The sequence below is a fragment of the Diceros bicornis genome, chromosome 9, assembly GCF_020826845.1.
Source record: "Diceros bicornis minor isolate mBicDic1 chromosome 9, mDicBic1.mat.cur, whole genome shotgun sequence".
Classification (NCBI taxonomy): domain Eukaryota; kingdom Metazoa; phylum Chordata; class Mammalia; order Perissodactyla; family Rhinocerotidae; genus Diceros; species Diceros bicornis.
Window position 1 is genome coordinate 6,054,241 of NC_080748.1, and position 27,231 is coordinate 6,081,471.

Sequence of the window (27,231 nt, forward strand, 5' to 3'; positions counted from 1 at the left end):
GTCGTTCTGTCCCTGCTGCTCGCGAGGCGCTGGGCCCTTGTTCTCCTCATCTGTGAAATGGAGGGCCTAGCTTACATGTCTGGAGTGTCTCTTTCTGCTCTGGATCTCAAGCATTTATGGTTTGGATTTTCCAGGCTTCACTCTCGAGTCTTGTCTGCCTAACCCTTGCTGTTCTCTGTGCCTACAAAACGTTTATGCGGCTAGATCTCTCTGCTCTTACGTGTGGAGCTGGGAAGAAAGCTCCCTGGGCAGCCAGCCTGCGTTCCCTTTGGTCTGTAGCTAATGCAGGTGAGGGAGAATGAAGCTGAGACCTGGGCTCCTTGGGGGCCAGGACTCACATCTGCCATCGAGTTTGTGGTTGTCATAGCTGGTGTGGCAGTGGGAGTGAGGAGTGACCAAAATATTACCTTTTCATTGTGATGAGACTGAGAGAAGGAAAGAAGAAAACAAGCAAACACACTAAAAATTGTAGCTTAAATAATTTTCACCTGTATGAAGTTGTGTAATGCTCCATAAAATAAACTGGAGTTGTTTTGTTTCTAAACATTGGGGAAACCTTGAAAAGACTGATCTCATTATGAAAGAAGGTAAATAGGAGATTTGGGGAAATAGCAGTCACTTTTATAAAGTAAATGAATGTGTAAATATAACAAAAATTAATTTAAAATGTATTTTGGTATTTTGGGATTATTTCTCTCCTTTCATCTGTGTAGTGCTTTTGTTTCCAAGTTTACCTTGGAATAGATCTAAAAGGTCAGAGGTGAATGGAGTAATCTTTCTTCAGAAAACTATATAGGACTCTGATATCCTATTAGAATGTAGAAATAGGAAAAACTGTACGGCTAATGTGCATCATGATATGATTTAAGGAAAACCTGAACAATTCCAGCTATGGGGTGGACTTTGATTATTGTATCCATGTGTTAAGTTATCCATGCACGCATTCATTCATTTGCTCATTCATTCACAAACATTTATACCCACCATGTGTGTAGCACTGTGCTAAGTGCGTTAACAGTGCAACAAATATTTCAAAATCTGGTAGGAGGAATATGCTTATAAATAATTCAGTGCAACATGAAATACACTATTTTAGAGGAATGCACAACTATCTTGGGGGCTTAGAAGAGTGTTTAAATAACTGCTTGGGGAAGTTGTGTGGTAACATTTAAAATGGGTCTTGAGGGATGAATAGGAGTCTCAGAAAAGGAAAGGCAGACAAGTTAGGCCATATAAGCCTTCAAATGTAAAGATTAGAATATCCTGGGTGAAATTTAGAGAGGGTGTTAGGTCACACACACATACACACACACACGTGCATACTTGGCCAGAGGATTAAAGTATTAGAGTATTAGTTTACATTTGTCACTTTTGTCCTTACCAAAGAGATGAGAAGTAAGGCTCAGATAGTTACTTTTAGGCTCTTCATCTAAATTATCTGAGTGTTATCAAGATACTTTAAAATGTTAAGAATAATTGACTATAATAAATATCTCACTAAAAAAGAATGCTACGAAAAGATTAATTTCCTTCAAGAAGCTTGCATTTAATGAAAGATATTTGACCTTTTCATTAAAAAAAGGTAGCACAATCACTAAAATTGTAATGATATAGGAGAGTAGAGCATGGAATCTGCAAAAGTGATACAAAAGGTGTCACAGATTTTTGCTCTGTATCTCTTCTATAGCACTTAACATTGTTCTGTCCAGAATTTTAATTCCTGTTGGTCTTTCCCACTAGATTAAGTTTTTAGGAGTCAGAGTCTCTGTCCTGATAATCTTCTGTTTCTTAAAGGCCCAGCAGTGCATGTTATGTGCAGTTGGCATATGGTAAGCGTTGTTGACGCAGCTGCTGAGCCTGTCCTGACCCACACACACGCGGAGCCTGGCCGTTTGAGTGTCATGCATTGATAACTCTACCTGGGACGTAGTTGTCAACTTAGAGCATCCTGTGTTTCCAAGGGAGTTACCTTATTTAACTGTTCACACTCAAAGTGAGGAGGTTCAGTGGTTTGATCCAAGGCCCAGAACCCATAGGTGGCAGAGCGAGGACTCAAGCCTGGTTCCTGCAAGCCTCACCCAGCACTGTGGAACCGCTCTGTCATCCTGCCGAGACACTTGTGAAACAGGCGTTTACTGGGGGATTTGGTTGTTGTGTTTCCAGAGACACAGTTGGATCCTGGTTTCCGTGAATAAATGCACATAAACTTTTTAAAAAGCAAAAGGGGCAGTTGTCTCCACGGAGTAGAGGCATGTGAGCCAAAGAGGTTCCTCGCGTGGTGTTTCCAGAGTGTGGAGGGTGGAGGTGGAAGGGACCCTGTAGATCCAGCTGTCCCAGAACAAAGGAATGTATCAACCTCTTTATGAGGAAAAAATAAAGTATCTCAGATCCTTAGAACCCCATATTGACTTAAATTATTTTTATTATGTTATTTGAATATGTACAAACATAAACTCCTTATATCTCTTTGGCAGCTGAAATTCAAAACATATTAATATTAAAATTCACACTAAATTATAAGTTCAATAAAATCCAAATCAGCGTGATTGATTTAATGGCTGGATGATGTTACCTAAAGCTAACTTCAGACACTGCTGTCTGTCAGTGTGGCTCTCAAGCTGGGGCTCGGCGTTGAGCTCAGCACACGCGTTCTTGGAGCCCTGGGAGCACCTTGGAAGGCAGTTCCCCCCACATCTTCCCGTTGGAATTACTGGGAAACTGGATGATGTCATCTGGTCTTCACTGATGTTCTAAGTATGTCTTTTTCTTTTCCTATTAGCCCTGATGGTGAAAGTAGCACTACTTAGCACTGAGAGTAATTTTATTTATTTATTTTTTCGCTTGAGGAAGCTTAGCCCTGAACTAACATCTGTGTCAGTCTTCCTCTATTTTGTTTATGGGTCACCGCCACACCATGGCTTGACAAGTGGTGTAGGTCCACGCCTGGGATCTACACTGGTGAACCCGGGCCACTGAAGTAGAGCGTGCTGGACTTAACCACTATGTCAGGGGCCGGGCCCTGAGAGTAATTTTAAACACAAATACATTTGTGGGTGGTGGTATGTGGTTATAGGTGGTCATCTGGAGAGTCCAGAATAGCTTTAAAATAATTCCTTTACTTTTTCATGAAATGAAAAGACAAAGTGAAAATGTTCTTGTAGAAAACTTGTAACCCCCCAGGTTAGGTCCTTTGTCTTCCAGGGCCAGTTTTGAAACCATCACAGTAGATGTGAGGTCCTAGCAAGGAGGGTCAGAGGTGTTTTGGAGAGGCGGCTCGACCTTAGCCCTGTATAGGAGGCCTTCTTGTCTCCATTGGGCCTTCTGCAGTGGCGACTGAGCAACTTTTGAATGAGCAGCATAAACTTGCGTGTTTATGGAACAGGACACCATACCAAATGGCAAGGCACCAGTAGACTTCACAATCTGTCGTGATGATGTGCCAGTTCAGATTACTGTGATGGTAAACGTTCAGGCATGTCCCATACATAGAGTCTCCAAAGAATATAATTCAGGTAAAGGAAATGAAAAGGGTTATTTGTTTGGTAATCTTCTTGATAGCAGGCTTGCTCTGGAAATGAGTGGTTTTAAACAGATATTTTGGATAATAGAGCATTGCCTTACATTGCATGTGTACATCACCAATTTTCAAAGGATCAAGTAATAATTCTTTGATGATAAAGAGGGCAGCACCTCAGAGGAGCATCTTTTACTGTATTATTTGATTTAGTTCATACAATGCCCTTGTTTTAGAGATGAGGTGAGAGTTTAGTGGCTTAGTGACTTACTCAAGGTCACATAGATAGTTACAAATTACGATTAAAATGTAGGTGAATAGTAAACCTTGTTGGATACACATGCATAAGAATGACCATCCGTTTTTGTGACTAAAAATATTTTTTATCAGAATTAACTGCATATTAGAGCAGGATTTTAGTATTTCCTTCATAGATATGATTTTTGAACAATCTTTTCTTTCTAGTAGCCTAGTTTTTATTTAGTGGTTCATTTCTTTCCTTAGCATCTGTACTGCTGGCCGTCAGTTAGTGGAAAATCATCTGTAAAAAAAGTGGGTCTATGTATTTATTTAATTTCAGTTAAGTTTGTGTTGTTTAGCAGGGTAGCTACATTTACTGGTTGTCTGAGGCATGTTTAACACATTCCAACTACTGTGGCCAAAGTCTAGAACACAGGCCTGGAGATTTTACAGGCTTTGGAAAGGATTTAGTTTTAATTATTAATAGCTCAGTAGATTGCTTTCATCCCATCTGGATGAGAGGTGAGAGGAAGATGGTTCTGGGTACCAGGTAACATGCTCAGGAATGGGCTTCCTTCAGGCCCAGGAATCTGGGAGCAGAATCTTCCTCATGACAGACACAGCTTTTACACACGATCCTGACTCCTCTCTCTTCCCACCCTCGGTTTACTCCTGTTCCCTGCTCCACACTGCTGCATTTTCTGAAGTCCCCCGCCTCAGTCCCTGCCAGAGAAGTCTGACGAGGAAAGCGTGAGAGAGTGGTTTGGGGAAGCCCTGAGTGAGGCACTTTTGAAAGCTGTTTCTGGAGATAGAACCTGGGCTGACACCTGTTCTTCACTGTCCCTCACAGGATTCCAGTCCATGAGGGGGATGCTCTGTGAAGGTGGGCCTCAGTTACTTTGGTTTCCCATGGAACTGCCAGTAGTTGAAATAGTGTCTTGCATGCAGTTGGCACTGAATAAATACTGAATGTGTGACTGTGTTGTCAGTAGGATCCCAAATCACCTATTTCTGTTTTCTATAAAAAGAAGACGAGGCAGACCCTGTTTTATAGGCACCTAATTTATGAATAAGTATTTGAAGTACAGACCAGACTGGTTCCTGATCATTTGAGTTTATACCTTATGGCTCCCTTTTTGATTAAAAAAAGTTTGGAACTCTACATGGTAGTAACTGTACTTATGTCTTTTGATTGAAAAAATACGTTATGACAAAAACTCCTGTGAATTCATTAACACTTTAAAATGAATTTGTTACAGAGCGGTTCGTATGTATGTATTTGGAAAGAGCAGCACGTATGTGCGATGGATATTTCCTTTATATCATTCACTGACAGTGCTGACCCCTGGTTTCTGAGTCCTGGGCCAGCTGCACGTGGGAATTCCAGTTAATCTGTCAGTTGGGGACTGTGAGGACAACCAGTGGAAACGGTGTGAGGACGAGAGAAGCGTAGGCGCGCGGCCTCCAGGCCTTACCCACCCTCTGCATCCCGGGACTCCTCTGACCCACTTCCTCGCCACGTCCTTCATCTCACCCTTCCAGCGGGACCCCTTCTTTCAGAGTAGCTTGTTGGTCACACAGAGCCCTGAGCTGCTGTTTCTCAGACGGTTTTGAATTGCAGAGCTTCCTGCTTCTCTGGTCAGTCTCCCTGCAGTCCTTGAGTTCACGCTGTTGGACAGCCTCCTTCAGAAGGAGGGAGCGCTCCCCGTCAGCCTGCCCTCCTTCACGCTCCCACTCCAGTTCTCGCTTGCTTAGTCACTCGCGAACTCTTCCGTTCCCTCCTTTGCACGCCCGCGTTCTTGCTTGCTTTCGCAAAATCCACAATCACTGTTGACATCACCTTCTACTAATACGTGCCAGGTACTTTAGTACCTGTTTTTTAAAGTACTTTAGTACTTTAGTACCTTTAGTACCGTTTCCACTGGCTGTCCTCACAGTCCCCAACTGACAGATTAACTGGAGGTGCTGGAAATACAGTTGATCCTCATTGTTTACAGATTGTGTATTTGCAAATTTGTCTACTTGCTAAAATTTGTTTGTAACCCTAAAATCGTTACTCGAAGCATTTTCGCGGTCATTTCCAGACATGTGCAGAGAAGCAAAAAATGAGTCACCTGGTGGGCATGTTCCCAGCTGAGGTGTTGCAGTGCGACACTGCCTTCTTGTTTCAGCTCACGCTGTCCTTTTAGAGATCTGTTTAGTGCCACGTTTTCCACATTTTCGTGCTTTTTGTTGGTGATTTTGCTGTTTAAAATGCCCCTCAAGCGTTGTGCTGAAGTGCTGTCTGGTGTTCCTAAGTGCAAGAAGGCTGTGATGTGTCTTTTGGAGAAAATACGTTGGTGGGGTAAGCTTCCTTCAGGCATGAGTTGTGGTGCTGTTGGCTGTGAGTTCACTGTTAATGAATCAATGATATTAACTGAAACAGAAACTCACGTAAAACAAGGTTATGTATTGATCGTTTGACAAAAATATTATGACCAGAGCCTCACAGGAACCTAACCCTGCAGTTCCCTCAGGAGCAATGATTCAGTATTCCCTAATTCATTGTTCATGGTGACTTTACAGAACATAACTACTATGAATATGAGAGTTGACTGTACATACAAATGCAAATGGCACTTCCTCTTGTGAGTGGTCTTAGAACTGATTCAAGAAGAACTTGCAACTTCGTTGGAGGAGTCAGGTTTGCAAACTAAGAATTATAATTTGGTGTGATAAATGTTATAATAAAATTATGTGCAAAAAAGGTTTGGAGAGCTTGGAGGAGGGACCTTAATTCTAGGGGTAAAAGAAAATGTCAAGATTCTTCACAGAGGAGATGGAGAAAAGTAGGCAGGCATTCTCAGGAGAGAAAAAAGCTTGTGTGAAGGCAACTTTGCCGCAGGGTTTGGAAACATGGTGGCCGCTAGGTGTTTCCTGATTCTGTTGTCCTTACTTCTGCCTCCCCTGCCACGGTCCTGTCTCTGCTTCTGTTTGTCCCAGCTGCTGCCAGAGGCTACACTTCTGACGTTCGTTCGTTCGTTCGTTAGGAGGGTCCTCCCCTGTATTAGCATCAGCCGTTCAGGGGATGGTGCTGCTATGTTGCTCTGTGTCCTGGCCTGGGAGGCACCCTGGAGCCTCACAAAGAAAGCCGGCCCCACTGGAGCCAAGTGGGAGGCACTGCCCTGGGGGCAGCTTCAGCTGCGGCCTGGCCACCTCATCCCTCCTGCCTCCTGCCATGCTAGGGACTGACTAGGACTTGTGCAAAGATATCATTTGTCAGTCTGTTGACTTGGTGCACCTCAGCAGCATCCTAACAGGCAGCTGAGAAGAGTGTGTGCATTCCTGACACCCCTGCTGCGGAGGGCTCCCCTTAAGGATTAAAAGGTTATGATGTTAAGTGGGAGAGACATGCTGCACAGAGCTGTCTTCCTTCATCCTCTCTATAAATGCTTCAAATCCTGACATAAGTTGATCCCCTCCTTTCTTAATCTTTTTTGTTGTTGTTGTAATTCTTCATTGAAATCCCCATCGAGGTTTTCTTTTCCTTTGTAATAAAGTGCCCAAAGCTCAATGCAGTATTCCAAGAACAGATTTGCCAAGGTCATGCCAAAGCCATCCCTCTCCCTGTAGCGCATCCTGTGATTGCTTTGCCGTAGCGTGGAATGATTCTGGCGATTTAGCTGCCCTGTTGCATTTTATGTTCTCACGGAACCACTGTCCATTCTTAGCGCTAGATTTCTTTCTGTTCTCCTGGCCCCTTCCTTCCTTCCATCCATCCGTCCATCTGTTTTCCTTATGAATTGCTGTGTTTTGGATAGTTTTCTGTTGGTTTTGTTAACTTGGCTTGTATTCTTTTTCTTTCTCTCTCTTTCAAGTTGATTTTCACTTTTCTATGTTTTTATGGAATATTCAAGCCTCTATTTGCATTCTGAACAGTTTGAACTTGGAGATAAAGCATGGAGTAGTGGAAACACAGGGCTTAGAATCCCAGCTCTGTCTTTCACTAGCTGTGTGACCTTGGGCAAGCTACTCAAACTTGCTGAGCTATAACTATGAAACAGGCTAATGATAGCAACGTCATAGCATTGCTGTGAGGCTTAGAGAAGGTGATCCCTATGAAGCAACCAGTACAGTGCTTGGCTCACAGTGGCTGCTCAGTCCAGGCTTGTTCCCTTAGTGTTCTTCATGGATGAGTGTGGCAGTGATGCAAGTCCTGTCCTGGTGCAGCCTCGATACTCCTTGCTGGATGGGAGATGCATGGAAATTGTGTTTATTGCAAGTTTGAATTCTGAAATAAAGACTTATGACATAGTCTAAGAAAAGAAATAAACATTTTCCTTCAGATCAAAACATGGTGTCCTTCAAATTATACTTTAAAGAGTTAACCTTAAGCCTTATTTATTAATTAAGATTAATTTTATATACTTTATTGTCATATGTAGCTCATTATTATTTTATCCACTTAAGAAATTTCTATTTTGGGGTTTAATTTACTTTATGATTGTGATTATTGTTTTTAATGTTCACGTATTGGTGAACTAGGCTGTCACAGCACCCGAACAGCCTACCATCAGAATTGGGTTTTCAGGGTTAAGACACTATTTTAAAAAGGCCCGTGTCAGCATGTGATTTTGGTGTTTTGGAGGAATGGAGTGATTGGTCAGCGGTGTCAGCCCTGATTAGGGCTAGAAGAGGGCTGTTATGCCCGATCAGAGAGGGGCTTGAGAGAAGTAGCCACAGTTGCCTAACTGTTGCAGAGAGGAAGGGACGGGAGAGCACCAGTCACTTTCTAAGAGAGAGGAGTCAATTATATTATCACAGATGGGGTTGGGAGGAAGAATTTGATTCTGGGGAAATCTGGTCTGACGTGAGTACAGTGGGAGCTGGGAGTTGGGGACCCAAGGAGTATGGAGGATGCCAGGGGCAAGCTTCATCTACCTTGCGATTTTACTTAGGGTTTCTCGGTGGGTGTTGGGGGGATGAGTGTGCAGAGGAAACGTGAGCATTGGGTGGGAGTGTTTGAGAAATTTTAAGAGCCCTGTTATTGTTTCTCTTTGGTGTTGCATTTTATCTGCCTTGTGCACACGTGCAACTTTCCCCTCAGGTTTGAGAGCTCTGCAACATTGCTAACTTTTTGTTTTCTTACATGATTTGATTTTTCTTCCAAGTAAGTTCTCTTAGGGCAGCTCATGATGTAGGGTTTGCTGGTCAGGCAGACATTCATTAATGAGCCATGTTTACTGAGGCCAATATTGGGAAGAGGATGGTGGCAGGCCCCAAAATGCAAGGAAGTAGTAGGCAAGATGCCCTGCAGGAGGGGATCATCCTGTGGTCTCCCTGGGAGGAGAGGGAAGGGGACCCTCTTGCCAAAGTAATGTCTCCTCCCTGTCCTCCTTTCCTCCTTGAAATAGCAACCTCACTCCCTTGGCTGCCTCTGTAAACATTAATTCAGTCTGCATTTCTGACCTGTGCGCTCACCCTCTCTGCAGTGGGCAACTGATACAGCACATTTTATTTGGTTTCTTTCCCTATTTTCCAAATCCACTACAGTTTCTTTTCCATTTCCTGTTCAACACGTCCTTCCAGAGTTATTGTGCATAGCTCTGCTTTCCACGTTTTGATGTTCCAAGACTGAATCACTAGAATTTTAGACTCAAAGCGACCTTAGAAATCTCAGTCCAATTCCCTCATTTTACAGTTAAGGAAGTTGAGACCCAGGATTGTTAATCAACCCATCCGCAGTTACCAGATTTTGTGTATTGTTTTTGGAAGGTTGGCATTCCTTTATCTAAGGAAATTCTATGAATCTTTTAGTTCTTCAAAAATTGTCTTTGGGCTCATGCTGTCGTTATATTTGTTGATCTTTCAGTTTCTCTAATTTTATTTCTATGAACCAAGTCCTGAATTTAGCCTGCTTAGTCTATCATAGAAAATCTTTGGTACGTTTTCCTTTTTCAGTTCCTCCCCTACAGTCTACCCGACGATTGTCCTGAGACAGAGTAGCTGGATTCAGTTGTCTTTGGCGGTGTCCTTTTTGGATCCCTTATTTTCTTAATTTCCCTCTCAACATTTTAGCTCTTCGCTTTGCCTCCATTGTTGGTCAGTCTGGTTCTTCAAGGGCATTCAACTCTCAGTTGTTACGTAAAGTAATATTTAGTTTGAAGTTTTTTCCGCTTTTGCATATCTTTGATGTGCATTTCGAGTGGTCATTGAATGGCGTGTTACTCTTGTCAGATAGTCATCTATGGTAAGAAATGTTACGTGTGATTTCTTTTTAACTTGGTGTTCTAAGATCCTAAAAGAAATTTCATGAATTTTTCCTGTAGGGCTCTTTGTGGAAGAATTAAATGTGTGTTGGCTACACATTGACACAAACACAAATATTTCTTAAAATGAATATTGAACTTCTCAAATTTGCATTCTATTATACCTTGAGTAAGATTTTCTTTCCCCTGTGGAACTACATCTCTGGAAATGTATTGAAAATTTGTGAGCTAATATGCTTTGCTCAGCAAATGTCCATTTCTACAGGCAGCTTCTAAGGAAGGCCTCTAAATTGTCTCGCCAGTCCTGTGGTACACTTGGCAGGCTCTGTCGTTGGCAGCATGCTTGATGCCGTATGGCTGGTGAGAGCACAGCACAGAAGGCATCTGTGTGGGCCCCTGGGTTCAGGGGCCCCTGACCTTTGAGTCCCCAAATACCTAAGTAAGCAGCTTCTGGAGAGAAGGTATTTTCTTTTTTTTGTGTGTGTTTTTTTTTTGGTGGAGGGGAATGGAGAGAATGTAGGAATTCTTAATTTTCTATATATTTTGATGAGACAAAATGAAAAATTGCCTGCCTGCTTGCTTCATTTTCTTTACACTGACCAGATGCAACTGATTCAGTTGTCCCCACAATTCCAGCGGCAATTTTGATGGTCAGGATTGTGGACATAAAAGCAAGCCCATCTGGAATAGTGGGAATTTTAAAGAGGTTTTGAAAAATGAGGCTTAAGGTGAGGCATATTGAGGGCATAAGGGGGTTGGATCTGAGTTGGAGCTTCTAATAAAATAAGAAATCGTGCCCTCCTGCCTATTCTCTCTGTGTTTGTTGCTTTCTATCTATTTGGGGACTTCTCCCAGGAGAGAAGAGTTAAAAGACCTGCTTCTTATTAATGGTCCTTTAGTCATTATATTTAATCACCCTGATCCTTGCAACAACTCCCATTAAGACTTTACTGCTAGATTATTAATGAGGAAGAGTACATCTGTACAAGTAATTGTGGTTAAGGGAGGCTTAAATACCATGACTATAATAAACGGTATGTAGGAGAAAAAGTGAACTTAGGAAATGCTCGGGAACTCTACAATCAGGTCAGTTTCTGTATAGTATAAGTTTAATAATAGTTTAAGCAGCCCAGTGAGTTGAAAAAAGGCAACCATTTGGACAGTGTGGTTAAAGCTATTATATATATAAATAAAAATATGGAAATCATGTTTTAAAATAGCAGGATTATATGTCTATATGTTTTTCTTTTTTTTTTTTTAATTTTTGTTTATTGCAGTAACATTAGTTTATAACTGTCTATATGTTTTCAATGAGAACTGTTGAGTCAGGAATTTTGAAAAATTCTGATTTCGGTTTTTAAATGGGTATAGATATGAATTGGGCATAATGCCCAAGAGAATTATACATTTTCCAATTGTCTAATATTTTAAATTAGTGTCTACTGCAGTCCTCCATTATCCACAGTTTCACTTTCCGTGGTTTCAGTTACCCGTGGTCAACTGTGGTACAAAAATATTAAATGGGTGAGAGACAGAGAGAGAGCGAGAGTGCACATTCACATAACTTTTATTACAATATATTATTATAATTGTTTTATCATTAGTTATTGTTGTTAATCTCTTACTGTGCCTAATTTATAAATTAGACTTTATCATAGGTATGTGTATAGGAAACAACGTAGTCTATATGGGGTTCAGTACTGTCCCCGGTTCAGACATCTCTGTCTTGGAACATATCCCCTGCGGATAAGGGGGAACTACTGTATAGGAGTTTAATGTCTTATAACATTCCTAAACATTCTCTGGGGTCTACTGTAATTTTCACATTATTATCTCATACTTTAGTTTTAATGGGTTTGGTAAAAGTTTTGAAGTTTTAATATCAGTTTTTCCCACTGCTCAGAATTTGATGATATAAAATGAAAAGAGGTTTCCATAGTTGCTAACATTCACCAGATTTTGTTCCAAAGCATGGGCTTTAGTAGACTTTTGAATTAAATCCACATTCTCCACCCAAGCATAGTGATATAATCCAACAGTTCAAAGATAGGTATGCTATAAACAGCTATAGTTAAATAATCTAAAAAAAAATTAAAACATGGAAATACAATAAAACAAGACTTGATCACTTTATAGTGGAATACTCTATAAACTGTCTGCATTGGAAACATGTGGTGAGTTTAAAACATGTGAGTTCTATAATTCTCAAGTGTATGGTTTATTTGAAGGCAGAAACTGTTTTTCTCCTCTGCGTGTATATAAGAATACAGATTAATGTATTTTTTGCTTTCACAATTTGTATTTAGTTTTTAATTTGTAATTTAGAAAAATCACTTTGGAGTACAAATATATAACATAAATATATTCACTTCAACTAAATATTTTGTCACTAAATACTGAAGTGTGATCATAAAGAGATTAATTCTGTAAATCTTGCTACTTTATCTATCTTAGTCTAAAACAAAAATCACACGTTAACATAATCCCAAATAAGAGGAAGAAATTATTTAAAATCATATACGTGATATAGAAAAGTAATAGGGTCTTTAATTTTTTATGATCATTTTAATTTTTAAGGTATGCAAGCTTACCTTAGTGTCATTATATCAATTGTGTAATAATTACAGGAGCTGAAATGTACCAGTGGTTTTGCAATGTAATGTCTGCACAATCTCATTTAACTGTTAACTAAAGTCATACGACACTCCCAAGTACGAGACGATTGAACTCTTAAACCATCTCAAAAAATGCTGCTGTAGATTATACTGTTTTAAATGGAATAATTCACTTTGTTTTCTGGGTTGCCTAGAAAGTTATATTATGTATGTACAAGCAATGGTCTATGTAATAGCCTGCTGGGGAAATAGAGCAGTGTTTACTGAGCAGTGAAAAGGCTAGTTCAATTTCTTAGCTTATTCAAGTTTTTTTTTTCTTTTCTGTGAGGAAGATCGGCCCTGAGCTAACATCTGCCAATCCTCCTCTTTTTGCTGAGGAAGACTGGTCCTGAGCTAACATCCATGCGCATCTTCCTCCACTTTCTACGGGACGCCGCCACAGCATGGCTTGACAAGCGGTGTGTTGTTGTGTGCCTGGGATCCGAACCGGCAAACCCCGGGCCGCCGCAGCGGAGCGCACGCACCTACCCGCTTGCGCCACTGGGTTGGCCCCTCAACTTTTTTTTAAAGCATTTTTTCATATACTAAAAAAGCCCCCCAAAACATGTAAAATGAGAATCTTTCATAAATACTGAAATTAAATGTTAGATTGTGATATCCCTACCACTGTAAAATTTTGTTCATCCTGTTTTCTTCTCATCTCCACCTGTTCCTCCTACAAAATGAATAGTGTTTTTTAAAAATTACATTTTGAGGTAAAGAAGAAAGCACATGTGATTCTCGAAATAAGAGTTGCTGCCCTTAATTCCTGACATAGTCTGAGGACCCTAGCCTTTCCCCACATGGCCCTCCCCAATGCTTGCCCCTTCGGAAACAGCATCTGAAGCCCCCCTGGATGCGAGGGTCTGGAGGAATCACATTGCTTAGGGAAAAGTAAAAAAATGAAAGGAGCCCATCTTGAGAGTGTGGCATCTCCACTGGAGCTCCTGGAAACTTCTATCCTGTGGCACAGACCAGGGGCAGATCAGTTCGCATCTGGGCCTCACTGTCCCACGTATTTAATGGGGAAAGTTGCGCTGGCTGTTTTCTAAGGTTTGTTCCAGTTCTAAGAGGTTGTGATGTTAACTTAATGTCAGCATCCGCTGTTGTTTATTGAGGCTTCCTCTGTGCTGAGCACTGTTCTCTGATTGCATGTTTGTAATTGCCCTGTCTCAAGATGCTTTAGAGACCAGGCTGCTGAGACTTGGAGAGGTGAGATAAGGAGTTGTAAATATCCTGCTGCTAGTGAGGGCCGAAGCTGGGTTTGCAGAGGCCTTTGACTCCCAAGCCAGGCTCTTCACCACTGTGCAAACTGGGCAGCTTCTGCTGAAGCTACCTGGGATGTGGTTCCAATCCAGGAAAGGCTCCTGTGCTCTAGGCATGGCAAGTATACAAAGCAAATGTCAACGAGTGCGTAATGGTTCCAAAAGGAGGAGGAAGTGTTCCATTTTTTAAGTGAAGTGTCTGTCAGGTGATGAGATTTCCTACTGCGAAAAGGAAAGCTTAATTTGAATAGTTTTTCGTGTCCTTTGTAGAAGTAAAGGCTCAGTATACAATTCCGCACCTGGCCTCCTTTTAAGTAAAAAAAAAAAATGAACATAATTTGTTTAGAAAATTTACTTAATCACAGCAAACCCAAACTAGAAATTTTTAGCCAGGACTAATCTTGTCTGTGAGGAGAATATTTATTATGCAGATGGAAGTAAAGACTAAAATAGCTGTTAATGTCTTGAACACTTTTTATTTTGTCAGTTTTAATAGAAATGAACGAGAAGTCACGTTCAGCTTTATCTCTGGGCGCAGTGCAGGGTTGTTTCCTGAGAGAACGAGCCTCTGGGATGGCATGTAGAGGGGCGGGGGTGCCTCTCCACTGTGTGCCCCTCCTCCTGCCGGCTGGAGCTTCTCCTCGCACCCCAGACAGGCGTGGTCCAGTTGAGGGGGAGCTACAGATAACTTCTTGCTCTGTGCAATTCATTTTGTCCCCAAACCCAGCATCAGCAGTCCCTCCTTTTCCCATCGTTTCTGTCCTTGCCGGATGCATTGTTTTTGCTTTTTGCTTTCCCCTTTTTCGATTCTCTTAGCATACACTTATCCGAGGAGGTCATATTTTGTTACACACCCGCTCGGTGCTTTTTGATCCTCTGGAAGAGCACCTATCAGGAGGTGCAGGTCCTGTGTGCTGTCGAGTGGGTCTTGAGCCTTTCCTTAAGTTAGAGAAGAGACATAGAGAAGCTGGCCTTACAGCGGACTGTTGACTTTGTCAGATTCTCTCCCTTGCTTCCCTTCTGTGCTCTCCTGACTCGTTCTACAGCAGTTGGAGATGAGGGGCACTAAATTGTGCTCTCAAGCATGTTCGTGTCAAAGGCTGTCTGTACTGGGTGATGTGTAGCTTGCTGTCTGTCCTCTGGGTCTGAATGACAGAAATGCAAGAACTCAAATGACCTTATCTGTTTTGCTGTTTTAACCCTGAGTGTGGACATGTATTTGTTTATTTTCTTATTTATGTAAAGTGCCAGGTGGGCAAGAACAAATGGAATATTTCTAAAAGTCATTTTAGTGTTTATTTTTTAAAAGTACCATCTAGGAAGATACTGTTTTTGAAAGTTTGAATTTCGTGGTGTGAAGAGGCCATTCGGTCCCGTTTGTTTCTCCAGGGGCAGCTCAGAAGCACGTTTGTGCTTGGAGAGTGCTCATGGTTGTGGGATGTGATCTGGTCCTTACTGCCCACAAGACACGCGGCTGCAGGAACCCTAGGTTGTTGGGTTAAATGGGAGCCAGGCTTTCGTAAATCTCAGGTAGAAAGAGAACTGTAATATGTTTATGAAAATGTGGAATCTTTTTGCTTTAGGAATGTGGAAAAAGTACAGCTTTTCTCTTGTGACTTTTTCAGTTGGGTGGGTCTCACTCAGTCGCGATAGAAAGCATTATATCTCAAAATGTGGACTGAGGATTGTCTGCATCAGAATTCCCCCAAGGGCCTGTTAAAAATGCATATTTCCAGACTTTCTGGGTCAGAATTTTAAAGGGTTGAGGATTGGAAATCTGCACTCTCAAAAAGCATCCCAAGTGATTCTTCTGCACGGTGAAGTTTGAAAACCACTCTTACAGAGTCGTATATGAACTCCACTGCTTCCAAGGGCAGGAAATACCTGACATCACTGGTACTCTTGCTCATATTGGTCTATGTAGCAAGTACTTTATAAAATAAAGCTGAAACTGTTATTTGAACCGTGGGCCTCGGCAAAGGCTCTCCCTCTCAAGATGGTTACCGCCCAAATTGCTGTAGTAAAAATGAGAACAACCCGCCACAGTGTTGTCCTTTGCCTCTTTGACTGGTTCAGATAACTGGCATGTGGAAAAGTTCAGCTAGAAAACATTTAGAATCTTCTGTGGTTTAGTCATTATGAATAAAAAATTTAGAAGTAGTTAAATTTATAGAGTTAAGCAGTTACTGCAAAATGTGTTAAAATGGGTTGAAATCAGTATTTTCTCATCAGAGTTATATTGTATAATTGGATATTGCTTTAAATACAGAAAGACCTGATTTTGCAAAATATTTCTTTGCTTTTTTTTTTTCTAACAGGAAAAACTAACCCAAGAGTGTGTATTCAGAGAACAATTTGAAGAAAACTGGTATAATACGTACTCTTCGAACCTGTATAAACACGTGGACACTGGAAGGCGATACTATGTTGCGTTAAACAAAGACGGGACCCCAAGAGAAGGAACGAGGACTAAACGGCACCAGAAATTCACACATTTTTTACCTAGACCAGTGGACCCCGACAAAGTACCCGAACTATATAAGGATATTCTAAGCCAAAGTTGACAAAGACAATTTCTTCACTTGAGCCCTTAAAAAAGTAACCACTATAAAGGTTTCACGTGGTGGGTTCTTCTTGATTAGCTGTGGCGTCACATCAGCTCCACTGTTGCCAAACTTTGTCGCATGCATGATGTACGATGGAGGCTTGGATGGGAACATGCTGATTTTGTTCTGCACTTAAAGGCTTGTCCTCCTGGAGGACTGCCTATGCCCACTTGCTTGATTTATTGTGAGGCGAGGAGAGGGAGACTGAGCGTGGGGGTGTGAGTGTGTGAGTGGATGGGTAGCAGGGGAAACTGAAGAGAGAAGCAAAAGCCTAGAGGACGACAGCCTGATGCATGCTGGGAGACAGACACGCTTTTCCATCTTTGATCAGTTGTACTTCATCCCATATCAGCACAGCTGCCATACTTCGACTCATCAGGATTTTGGCTGGTGGCCTGCACAAGGGTATGCTGCATTTTCAAAGGCATAGAGGGTGCAGTCTTACTTAAAAGACTTTTTCAGTTAATTTTCACTGGTGTCATCCCAGTGAATTTCAAGCAAAGACCTCTTAGTAAAAAAAAAAAATTAAATTTATTTATAGAAATTCCAAAGGCAACATTTTATTTATTTTATATATTTATTTATTATATAGAGTTTATTTTTAATGAAATATGTACAGGCCAGAGAGGCATTTTGGAAGCTTTAGGCTCTGTAAGCATTAATGGCAAAGTCCGCTGCGAACCTGTGGTAAATTCATGCAAGTACATATAATGGTGCATGGATATGAGAAACTCTGATGACCCTAATGTACTAAAGGCGACAATCTCTTTTGTGCCCGTATTATTGTAAACTTATGCTCATCATTCACGACACTGAGTATTCACTCTTCAGACTGCTTGTTTCATAGCTTATCCCAGAGGATTAAAGATAAACTGGGTCTCAAACTTTTATTCTGTGTCTGTAATATTTCCTCTCTCATAAATGACTTCTTCCATCATTGTAATTTCATGGTTGGAAAAGAAAGAGTTGGTGTATATCCTATTTGTTTAAATCTATCGCAGACTATACCAAAGCTGAACAATAACTGTGCTTTTATTTTAGTTGGTCTCCAGAGCAACAGGACTAACAGCAAACGTACTGATTTAGAATTCTCAAAAAGGACAAAAAAAAAAAAAAAAAAAGCTTATAAAGCGCAGATTTTTTTTTTTAAGGGACAAGAATCAGATTAACAGGATCATTCTTGTAAACTTTTTATTTGTGCACTTGGCTATCAAATATAAAATTATAGAAGTACGATAGTTACATCTTTCATAGAAAATTCTTTTGGTGTGAACTGTTACATTACATGATAATAGCACCCTTCAAGAAAAATTGCAAAATGAAACTAATAAATCTTCGTTACTAATGACAATGAGGGGGAAAGTATTATACTTGTTGACTGTGTTTTATTTTTTGAAATGGTCTTCACAAGCATTCAGTTTTTTTAGAGGGGAAGTTACTATATAGAATATCTTTTGCAAGGCTTTTATAACATTTTATGCTGAAAAGCATAAGAATACATATTTCTTTAGTAGCAATAATTTTGGAACTTGCCCTTGGACAAGGGAGACTGTTTCTTACTGTATTCTAAGGAGAAAAGAGCCAAATTCTTAAAGCAATATTTAAGAAAAAGGAATTTATAATAAATTCTCACACCACATAGAACACTTTCTAACCAGTTATGTTGGGAAATTGAAAGTGACAGAAAATGTGTTGAGATTTATGCAACTAATGTTAAAATTTAATATTCCAACTTTGTGTTGCTCTGATGCACATTCTCTATGAAAAATAAGGTCTGTCACTGGTGACTGAGAGCTGTTCTGAAGCAGAAGCGCATGACGTAATGCCTCGAGCACAGGGGGCCGGTCTGTGGTCCGTGGCGGAGTGCGTAGCAGAGCCCTCCTGCTGATGTGCATTAGGGAGAGACTAAGTCTAACCTTTGGAATTAAGATGTATTTTGGGGGGAGGGGACAGAAGCAATGTAAAATAGTGATTTATGATAAAGGTCAGTATGTCTTCATTTATTTTCTTGTTTTTTTAACTTTCAAAACAGAAACTGCATTTAATTCCCAGATGTAGTGTTCTTATTTATTATTTAACTCTTTGCTGCTGCTGAAATGTGCACATATTCAGGCTTTAGGTTTTCCAAAAGGCATTTAATATTTTTGGCTGAAAAACATTAAACATCTGACCACAGGGAAGAATCAAATTTCTTAGATATCATAGGTACAATATTTAGCACTGAGGAAATTGACTTTAGGAGATAGCCAAAAGTAATCTTAAAGTAGCATGAGACACTAGATAATCAGCCTAAAAGAAAGAAGAGAATTTGTGAAAAAGACTAAAGTCTCCATGCATTCCTAGAAAATGCTACTTTAATGTCTACTTTTGGAGTTATTTTGTTTTGGTAACTTTTTTTTAAGATAAACAAAATGTTATATGCTTTTGGCAATTGATACAATAAACTGTAATGGTCTGTAAATAAATAAATATTGACTTATGCAATTTATGTAAATAAGTGTTCTGGGAGAGTAGATGGCTCAGGGTTTCGGCATGGGCATTGTCCTATTGGGCAGTAGAGTGAGTCAGCCCCAGCTCATGAGTTTGCATCCAGTTCTTGTCGTAAGAGACCCAAAACCCATTGGATGGCAGCCCCAAGCCACTGTAGAGTGGGTGGTTCCAATTTTCACAGTTGCTCAGACAGCCAAACCACTATCTTATTGGTGCCAACACTTGCACCTTCATCAATGACTCACTGGGCATGGACTGAGCCACCCTCCCATCTGTCGGTGAGTGTCCCCAGGCAGTGTTGAAGGACTTGCCAGGTCAGTGTTGGGGAACCTGTTTCTGCCAGGTCTTGTTTTGTAGATAAACAAATGTCTTCAGTTTATGGTATTTTCATTCTATTTCATCTCATTAACACTACAACATTGTGTTATTTACTTGATAATCTGTAATTGTATGTAAATACACACAGGATTATGTAATTTGTGTAAATACATAATTACAGACTTTTGAAAACTGGTATTTTTTACTTGATGTCCATTTTGGAGCTGCTTCAGATTATGTGCCTACATGAACCAATGGAATTTTAAAAACATGCTCTCCTTGCTCTTACAGCTGTTGCTTGTGTGTTGAGGGGATGGAGGGATGTGGGGGATGGAGGGGGAGGAACAAACACATCCAGATGTCTTTTCTTTTCTGAAAGCATTAGAAGAAGAAGCGAGTAATCTTCTGGGATAAAGATTTATTAACTGGCAGCAAGCAGAACACAGTGTGTGCACATTTACGTGGATGGTGAATGACAAAGGCATATTGTTTCAGGTCAATTTCTGTTTGCTGCGTCATTTGACCTTGAAATGTGCCAAATTTAGATCCACCATTTGTGGTCACTTTCACGAAAGAGCAATGAAATAGTGGGGGTGGGGGAATAGGCCAGATGGATTCAAAAGATATGTTAGCCACTGAGTCCCTCTCAAGTGTGTATGTGTTACATGTTTTATATATGCTAAAAAATACCCACGTGTGTCCACAGACATTTTACATTGTAAAATTGATAGGTTATTGTTAAAAGTAGAATGGGGAGGAATTATAAGAATAAGCTGTGCTTACCTCCTTCAGTATATAGCCCTAAATTCTGGGATTCAGGTTTGTAGAATGAATACTGGCCACACAGGTTTGGTTACAAAGGTGTGAACAGTGGCTTGGAGTGTGATTTCTACCTTTTATTTGCTGTGTGCCTTGGTCACTGCATTCTCTTAGGTCTTTAGAAAATTTTTTTTCTAGTTTTATTGAGAGATAATTGACATACATCACTGTATAAAGTGTACAGCATAATGATTTTACTTACATATATTGTGAAATGATTACAACAATAACTTTAGTTAACTTCCATCATCTAGAAGAACTTCTGATGTAACCTTTTCTTCACCAGGGAGGAACATGCAGAAATAAGAAATAGCCACTTTCATAATTTTCTTTGGAAAGAAAGTGAAAATGCGTATTCTTGATGTGTCTTCTTCCTCTTGCTTCTGTGCAAGCGTGGTCGTCAGCTTGATAGACATCTGGCTCGAAGGCTGGACGATTATCGTGATGACCACCAGGGAGGCAAGTAAAACACCAAAGAGAGGCCTGTTTGCTGTTTTGGTTAATGGTAAAAGAGAAAATTCTTACTTAGATTTCTCATTAGTCTCCAACTATATTCCAGCTTGTATCTTGAAAAACATTTTTACAACTTAATTTAAAAATTTGTAGGCACACCTATATCTCAATAGTCCTTGGCAAGCTGTGCTTGTAACTGGCTCTTGCTTTTTTTCCCTGTCTTCTGAAGATCCTTCTAATTGTGTTTGTGGTTTTAGTTATGATTCCCATTGTTATTAGTGGACTTAGCCAGGAATATTTGATACCAGGAACTAAGGAGTTGAAAGGAAAATTGTAATGTGGATGTTCAGAGCTGAACAACTGGCTCTGTCCTTACACAGGGAAAGGGCGAGCATTATTGACAATGTTCATGGCCCAGCAGGGAGAAACTTATTTTTAAAAACACTCATGCAGGCTTTTTCCTAACCATTTTGTGAGATGTTGCAAAACATTCTGTAAGCTCCACTTGGCTGTTGCCTCTGGCTTCTAGTGTATGCATATGTACATGGTTGGTAGATGACAGCTTTGTGAGATTTCTGTTTCTGACTAATAAGAGGAGGGCTTTTCCTAGTTTGTGAAGATATTAGAGTTATAACTACTGTATCAGAAGGAAGTGATACTCCCAACATCTCTTTATTCTGTGGTTGACCAAATTCTTCCTTTTTCCCCAACTCTGTCCCTCCCTCCGTCTCTCTCTTCCTCTCATCCTAATTTTCTTTTCCTCGCTCCCTCCCTCCTTCCTTTGTTTTATTGTGTGGAGCTGGCATCAGCAATAGAGACAGGCGAAGTCACTGATGGCACACACAGAATTTAAACAAATGGGCAACCTGGTATAGTGTGATGAACGCTGTGATAAGGAGGGTACGGGGGCTGGGGAACATAAGTTGCGCCCGATACAGACTTATGAGGACCCGAGGTCGTGATGTGTAAGGTTAGATGAAAAAGATGAGTAGGAGGTACAGAAGAGACAGCTATAATCTCTGGCATTCTATATGTCTCAAGAAAGTGCTTTGTACTTGGAGAATTTGGGCTCATTCTCTCTTTTACTGATGTTTCCTGGATGGCTGTGATTGAGCCTGATTGGCCAGCATTAGTCTTGGAGGGTTTCCTTTCCCTTGCAGAATGGCATTGGTTCATGGAGATGATCAGAACCAGTCTTTGAGTCACAGCAGCTCTGTTGCCCTGCAATTATTGAGGCTGTGCTCAGAATGCTCTTTTGTTACTCTTGGTTTCTGTTCCAGAGGAAGGTAACTCTATTAGTTTTTGTTAATATTAGTCACTTTAATTTTTCGCCTCACATTTACTTCATGTCACAGGCAAAATCCACAACACAATAGCAATTAAAATATAGAATAATGAAAGAGGTGAAAATATAATCTATAAAATGTCCACTTCATTCTTTCAATAAATGTGTATTGCAACACTGACATGGAAGAGTGCTGAGGATATAGTAGGGAAAAAAACAGACAATGTTCTGATCTTGTTACTAGATACCAGGATGGGTTCTATGTCAATGATTATATAAACATGCAGTTCCCATTTAAGATGCTGTAGGACTGGGATGCTCACTATAAGGCAAGTAGGACAATGTTGGCAATTTTCCATGAACTTCACCTGTCTTCAACTATGTATTCGGTTTACATTAATATGTAAGAACTCAGTTAGAGGCAGCCCCATTCAAATCCTATTGTTTTAAGTAGGACAGCATTTTTTTTTGGTGAGGAAGATTGTCCCTGAGCTGACATCTGTTGCGAATCCTCCTCTTTTTGCTTCAGGAAGATTGTCCCTGAGCTAACATCTTTGCTAATCTTCCTCTATTTTTTGTATGTGGGACGCTGCCACAGCATGGCTTGATGAGCAGCGTGTAGGTCTGTGCCTGGGATCTGAACCCATGAACCCCAGGTTGCCGAAGTGGAGTTAATCATTATGCCACCAGCCTGGCCCCAAGCATTTTAAAAGAGTGTCCTCAAATTTGATGATAGATTCTTTCAATACAGGAGCTCCTTCTTGGCAGTAAATGAGTTTGTTTAGAAATAAACAGAATAGAGGCTGCCCTATTTTTCCCTCCTTGGGAAAATCTGAAGGAAAAGGCAATGTAATTTCAAAAGTTTATCAATTGTAGATTTGTGATGTTTTTTAAAGGTACCAGAACTCAGTGAAGGTAAAAGAATTAATGAAGCTTTGGAAAATACCTAATCTCCCATAGAATCCACCTCATCGAAATATAAATGGGCACATAACCATAGCTTTAATACTAGAGAGATGAAATTATACATCTTGGTTAGAGGGATAAAACTTTTCATTTTGTTTGTCTTCACTGGAATTGCAAATCTGTAGTTAATCAGCTTCTGGCTTCCTTGTAGCTTGCTTTGATTTCCTCTTCTAGTTATACGGGAACCATGACTTCCCACTCTCTTGGGTCTCCCCCTCCCTATCCCACATTTAAAGAGTAGATTTGTTTAGGTGCATGTTACAGAATAAGTAGAACTGGCAGAATGTGATGGATAGTCTTTAGAATTTCCTCTGAAGAGTTTTATGATCTTAAGTTTGGCTTAGGAAATGAGGGCTAATTGAATTAGAGCAGTATTTGAAGCAGGGCATATTGGCAAGAAAAGACTCTCCATCTTTCGGGAGATACATCATGACTGTCCCTGTTTGGATACAACCTAAGGGAAGAACAACCCATGATGCTGCCGCTCACCCAGCATCTGAAGTAACATCTAGAGATAGATTCAGGTTATGAATGACTCTTTGGTAAGTGGGTGCAAAATTAGAAATAAGTCTATTTCTTTTGATGATCTGCTTTAAAGAAGCAACTTTAAAGTTTGTGGTGACACTAAGGTGCTTCTTGTTTCTTCCTCCTGGCATATTTCCTATGCAAAGAAGGCTGAATTTTACTATTCTTATCTCAAAGCTTTCATTTGGTTCCAGATGCAAAGCACTTATTTCTTTTAAAATATAGATTATTAAGTGGAAGATATATATTGTATTAAAAATGCTTCCTGTTGAAGTACATGGATTAACTTGCCTGAAAATACAATCTAGTCACATCTAGCCCATATCCGTGATTCATGGCCCCATCCTGTGGCCCTAAATGTGTTCTCAGATGCATCAGTACCTTGAAATGGTCAAACTGCATCTCAAATGAATTGTTCTATGTCCTAATTAGCTGGTTGCTGTAGTCACTTGGGTCATATGTTCTTTTCAAATAGCAGAAGCTCAGATTATAGGAAATATAAAAATAAAATAGAAATAGTGAATATTATTATTGTAGTTTGGATAACTAAAAGTTATTTTTTGTTGTCATGGGTCATATTTGGCGTTTTTTTTTTTTTAAAAAAAACCTTATAAAATTGGTCAACTATTGAGGATATTCTTAGATAAACCCATGACTTTTCAACATATCATAATAATACCCAATGGATAATTTAGAACCTGACCAAAATTCAAGCAAAGGGAACTTTTCATTGAAACTCATTAATTTATTCAGCAAGCGACTATTGATATATATTGTATTCCAGGGATTATGAAAGTAGAAACAAAATTATTAAAATTTGTTTTCATATACAATATAAGTATATGTGGACCCACTTGACATATGCCTACCCCTTGTGAAAGTGTCATCAACTAATTGTCATCAGCTTTTCTCATGGTCTCCCTTATATAAAATATCATTTCTTCCTGGAGAAGAGGACTGAGATGTGGTTTGAAGAAGAGCACCATCTCTTTAAAGCAGGTACTTTAAATAATGGACTTACGTCATTTAGAAATATTCTTTTGGTTCCCATTCAACTGGGTGCTTAAAATTGTTCCCAAAGGAATTCCTTCTTGGTTTGACTTTGAATTGAAAAACATCTCTGAAAAATAAAACATGCATAAAGTCAATATGGTGTAATTTAGCATATCTTTTGGGCATGTTTTATAATGATTAGTCTATATTTTTAGTTCAGAACAGCAGTTAAGTTTCAAAATTCCTGTGTGACTGTTTTTATCTCAGCAACATGTGATGGCTTGTCATGAGGCTATCTTATTTGGGAACTACACTCAATGGTTCTGAGCACACTCAAGGAACTATATTAAGGAGCATGTGACAAATGTATGAACAATTTATAAATACATTTGATTAGTTACTGCTCCCTAGAAAGGCGCTGTGTACTGATCAGTACATGAGTATAAGGAAACAACTTGAGAATAAGGAAAGAAACACCCTAAAAGATGAGCGGTAACAGTACTTGGTGCTTACAAAGGGCCAGTAATAGTGCTTCTTCCTACCACCCAGACTAAAAAACTGCAAGATACATAGAGCATTGGGTAGAGTACCCAGAAGGGTCTTGCCTCAGTTGAGGAGAATAATTAGCCTTAGACCAAACACTATTCCTGTCCTACCTAACATATTTTAAAAGAAACACTAAAAAGGACCAAACTGTTCAAGTAAGTGTAACTTCATTCCCAGAACAAAGCTCAATAATATTTATGAGAATAAAAAATATCTAGCACCCGGTAAGATAAAATACACAATGTTTGGCATCCAATCAAAAATCACCAGACATGCTAACAGGCAGGAAAAAAACAACCCATAATGAGGAGGAAAAATCATTCAATTCAACCTGACCCAGAACTGACAAAGATGTTAGAATGAGCAGAAAAATACATTGAAACAGTTATTATAACTATATTCCATATTTTACAAAAGTTTGAGGCATGGAGGATACAAGAAAATATTCAAATTTGACTTCTAGAGATGAAAAGTACAATGTGTGAGATGAAAAATACATTGGATGGGATTAATGGCAGTTTAGACACTGCAGAAGAAAAAATGCATGCGCTTGAAATTATAGCAATAGACACTATCTAAAAGGGAAGACAAACAGAAAAGGGAATTAAAAAAAGAAAGTTGAACAGAGCCAGCCCTGATGGCCTAGTGGTTAAAGTTCAGCGTGCCCTGCTTTGGCGGTGGGGTTCAGTTCCCGGGTGCAGAACCACACCACTCGGGTGTCGGCAGTCATGCTGTGGTGGTGGCTCACATAGAAGAACTAGAGGCACTTACAACTAGAATATACAACTATGTACTGGGGCTTTGGGGAGAAAAAAAAAATTGAACAGAGCATCAGTGAGCTGTGGGAAAACATCAAGCAACTTAATATATGTGTAATTGGAGTCCCCAAAAAGAGAGGAGAGAGAGAAAGAGACCAAAAATATTTGAGTAAATAGTGGCCAGAAAGTTTCTAAATTTGATAAAAACTATAGACACACAGATCCAAGTTGCTCAATGAGCCTAAAGCATAAGAAACATGAAAAAGAAAAAAACAAACCCAAACAACACCAAGGCACATCATAATCAAATTGCTGACAGCCAGTGATAAGAGAAAATCTTAAAAGCAGCCAGTTAAAAAAACACATATCACATGCAGACACACTTCGTTTTATTGCGCTTCGCTTTATTGTGCTTTGCACATATTGCGTTTTTCACAAGACCCCTTTGCCAGCCAAAAGATTATGACTCGCTGAAGGCTCAGATGATGGTTAGAATTTTTTAGCAATAAAACACTTTTTAATTGAGGCATGTACATTGTTTTTTTAGACAATGCTATTGCACACTTAATAGACCACAGTATAGTGTATACATAACTTTTATCTGTGATGGGAAACCAGAAAATTCGTACGACTCATTTTATTGCCATATTCGCTTTACTGAGGCAGTCTGGGACCGAACCTGCAACATCTCTGAGCTGTGCCTGTACAGTGGAACAAAGTTAAGAATTATAGCAGATTTCTGGTCAGAAACAATGTGAGCAAGAAGACAGTGGAGTAACATCTTTAAAGTACTGAAAGAACAAATCTATCAAACTAGAATTATATACCCAACAACAATATATTTCAAAAACAACAGTGAAGAATTTTTCTGACATCCAAAAGCTGGAACAATTCAGCAGCTGGCCCATACTATAATAAATGTTAAAATTGTAAATATTAATTGTTAATGTTAAAATTTTTTTAATCTTAAAATCCTTCAGACAGAAGAAAAAAGATAACACATGGAAATATAGATCTATAAAAAGGAATGAAGAGCACTAGAAAGGATAACTACATGAGTAAATATATAATTTCTTATTTAAATCTCTTTAAAAGATAATTGACTGTTTAAACAAAAATGATAGCAATATGCTATGGGATTTATCACATACATACAAGCAAAATGTGTGACCACGATAGCACAAATCTGGAAGAGGAGAAATGGAAGCATATTATTGTAAGTTTCTTATACTTTACGTGGAGTGGTATAATATTAAAATAAGTTAAAGATGTGTGATATAAACTCTAAATAAGTTACTAACATAAAGTATTACAACAAGATGATAGATTTAAACCTATTTATACTAATAGTCACATTAAAAGTAAATGGTCTAAATACCCCAAGGCAGAGATAGTCAGACTGGATTAAAAAAAGCAAGATCCAACTACATACTACCTACAAGAAACATACTTTAAATATAAAGACAGGTTAAAAGTAAAAGAATGGAAAAATATATACCATGCTAACATTCTGCTAAAGAAAGCAGGAATGGCTATATTAATATCAGACAA

The 27,231-nt window shown here is 39.6% G+C and overlaps 1 protein-coding gene across 1 annotated transcript in view; it reads left to right on the forward strand.

Annotated features, from left to right (window-relative positions):
* Positions 1 to 18,425, forward strand: part of FGF9 (fibroblast growth factor 9) — a 29,973-nt gene extending 11,548 nt beyond the window's left edge. The window contains exon 3 of the mRNA XM_058547841.1: positions 16,240 to 18,425. Coding sequence (XP_058403824.1) covers positions 16,240 to 16,485 — 246 coding nt within the window. The 3' untranslated portion in view covers positions 16,486 to 18,425. The remainder of the gene's footprint in view (positions 1 to 16,239) is intronic.
* The last annotated feature ends 8,806 nt before the right edge of the window (positions 18,426 to 27,231 follow it).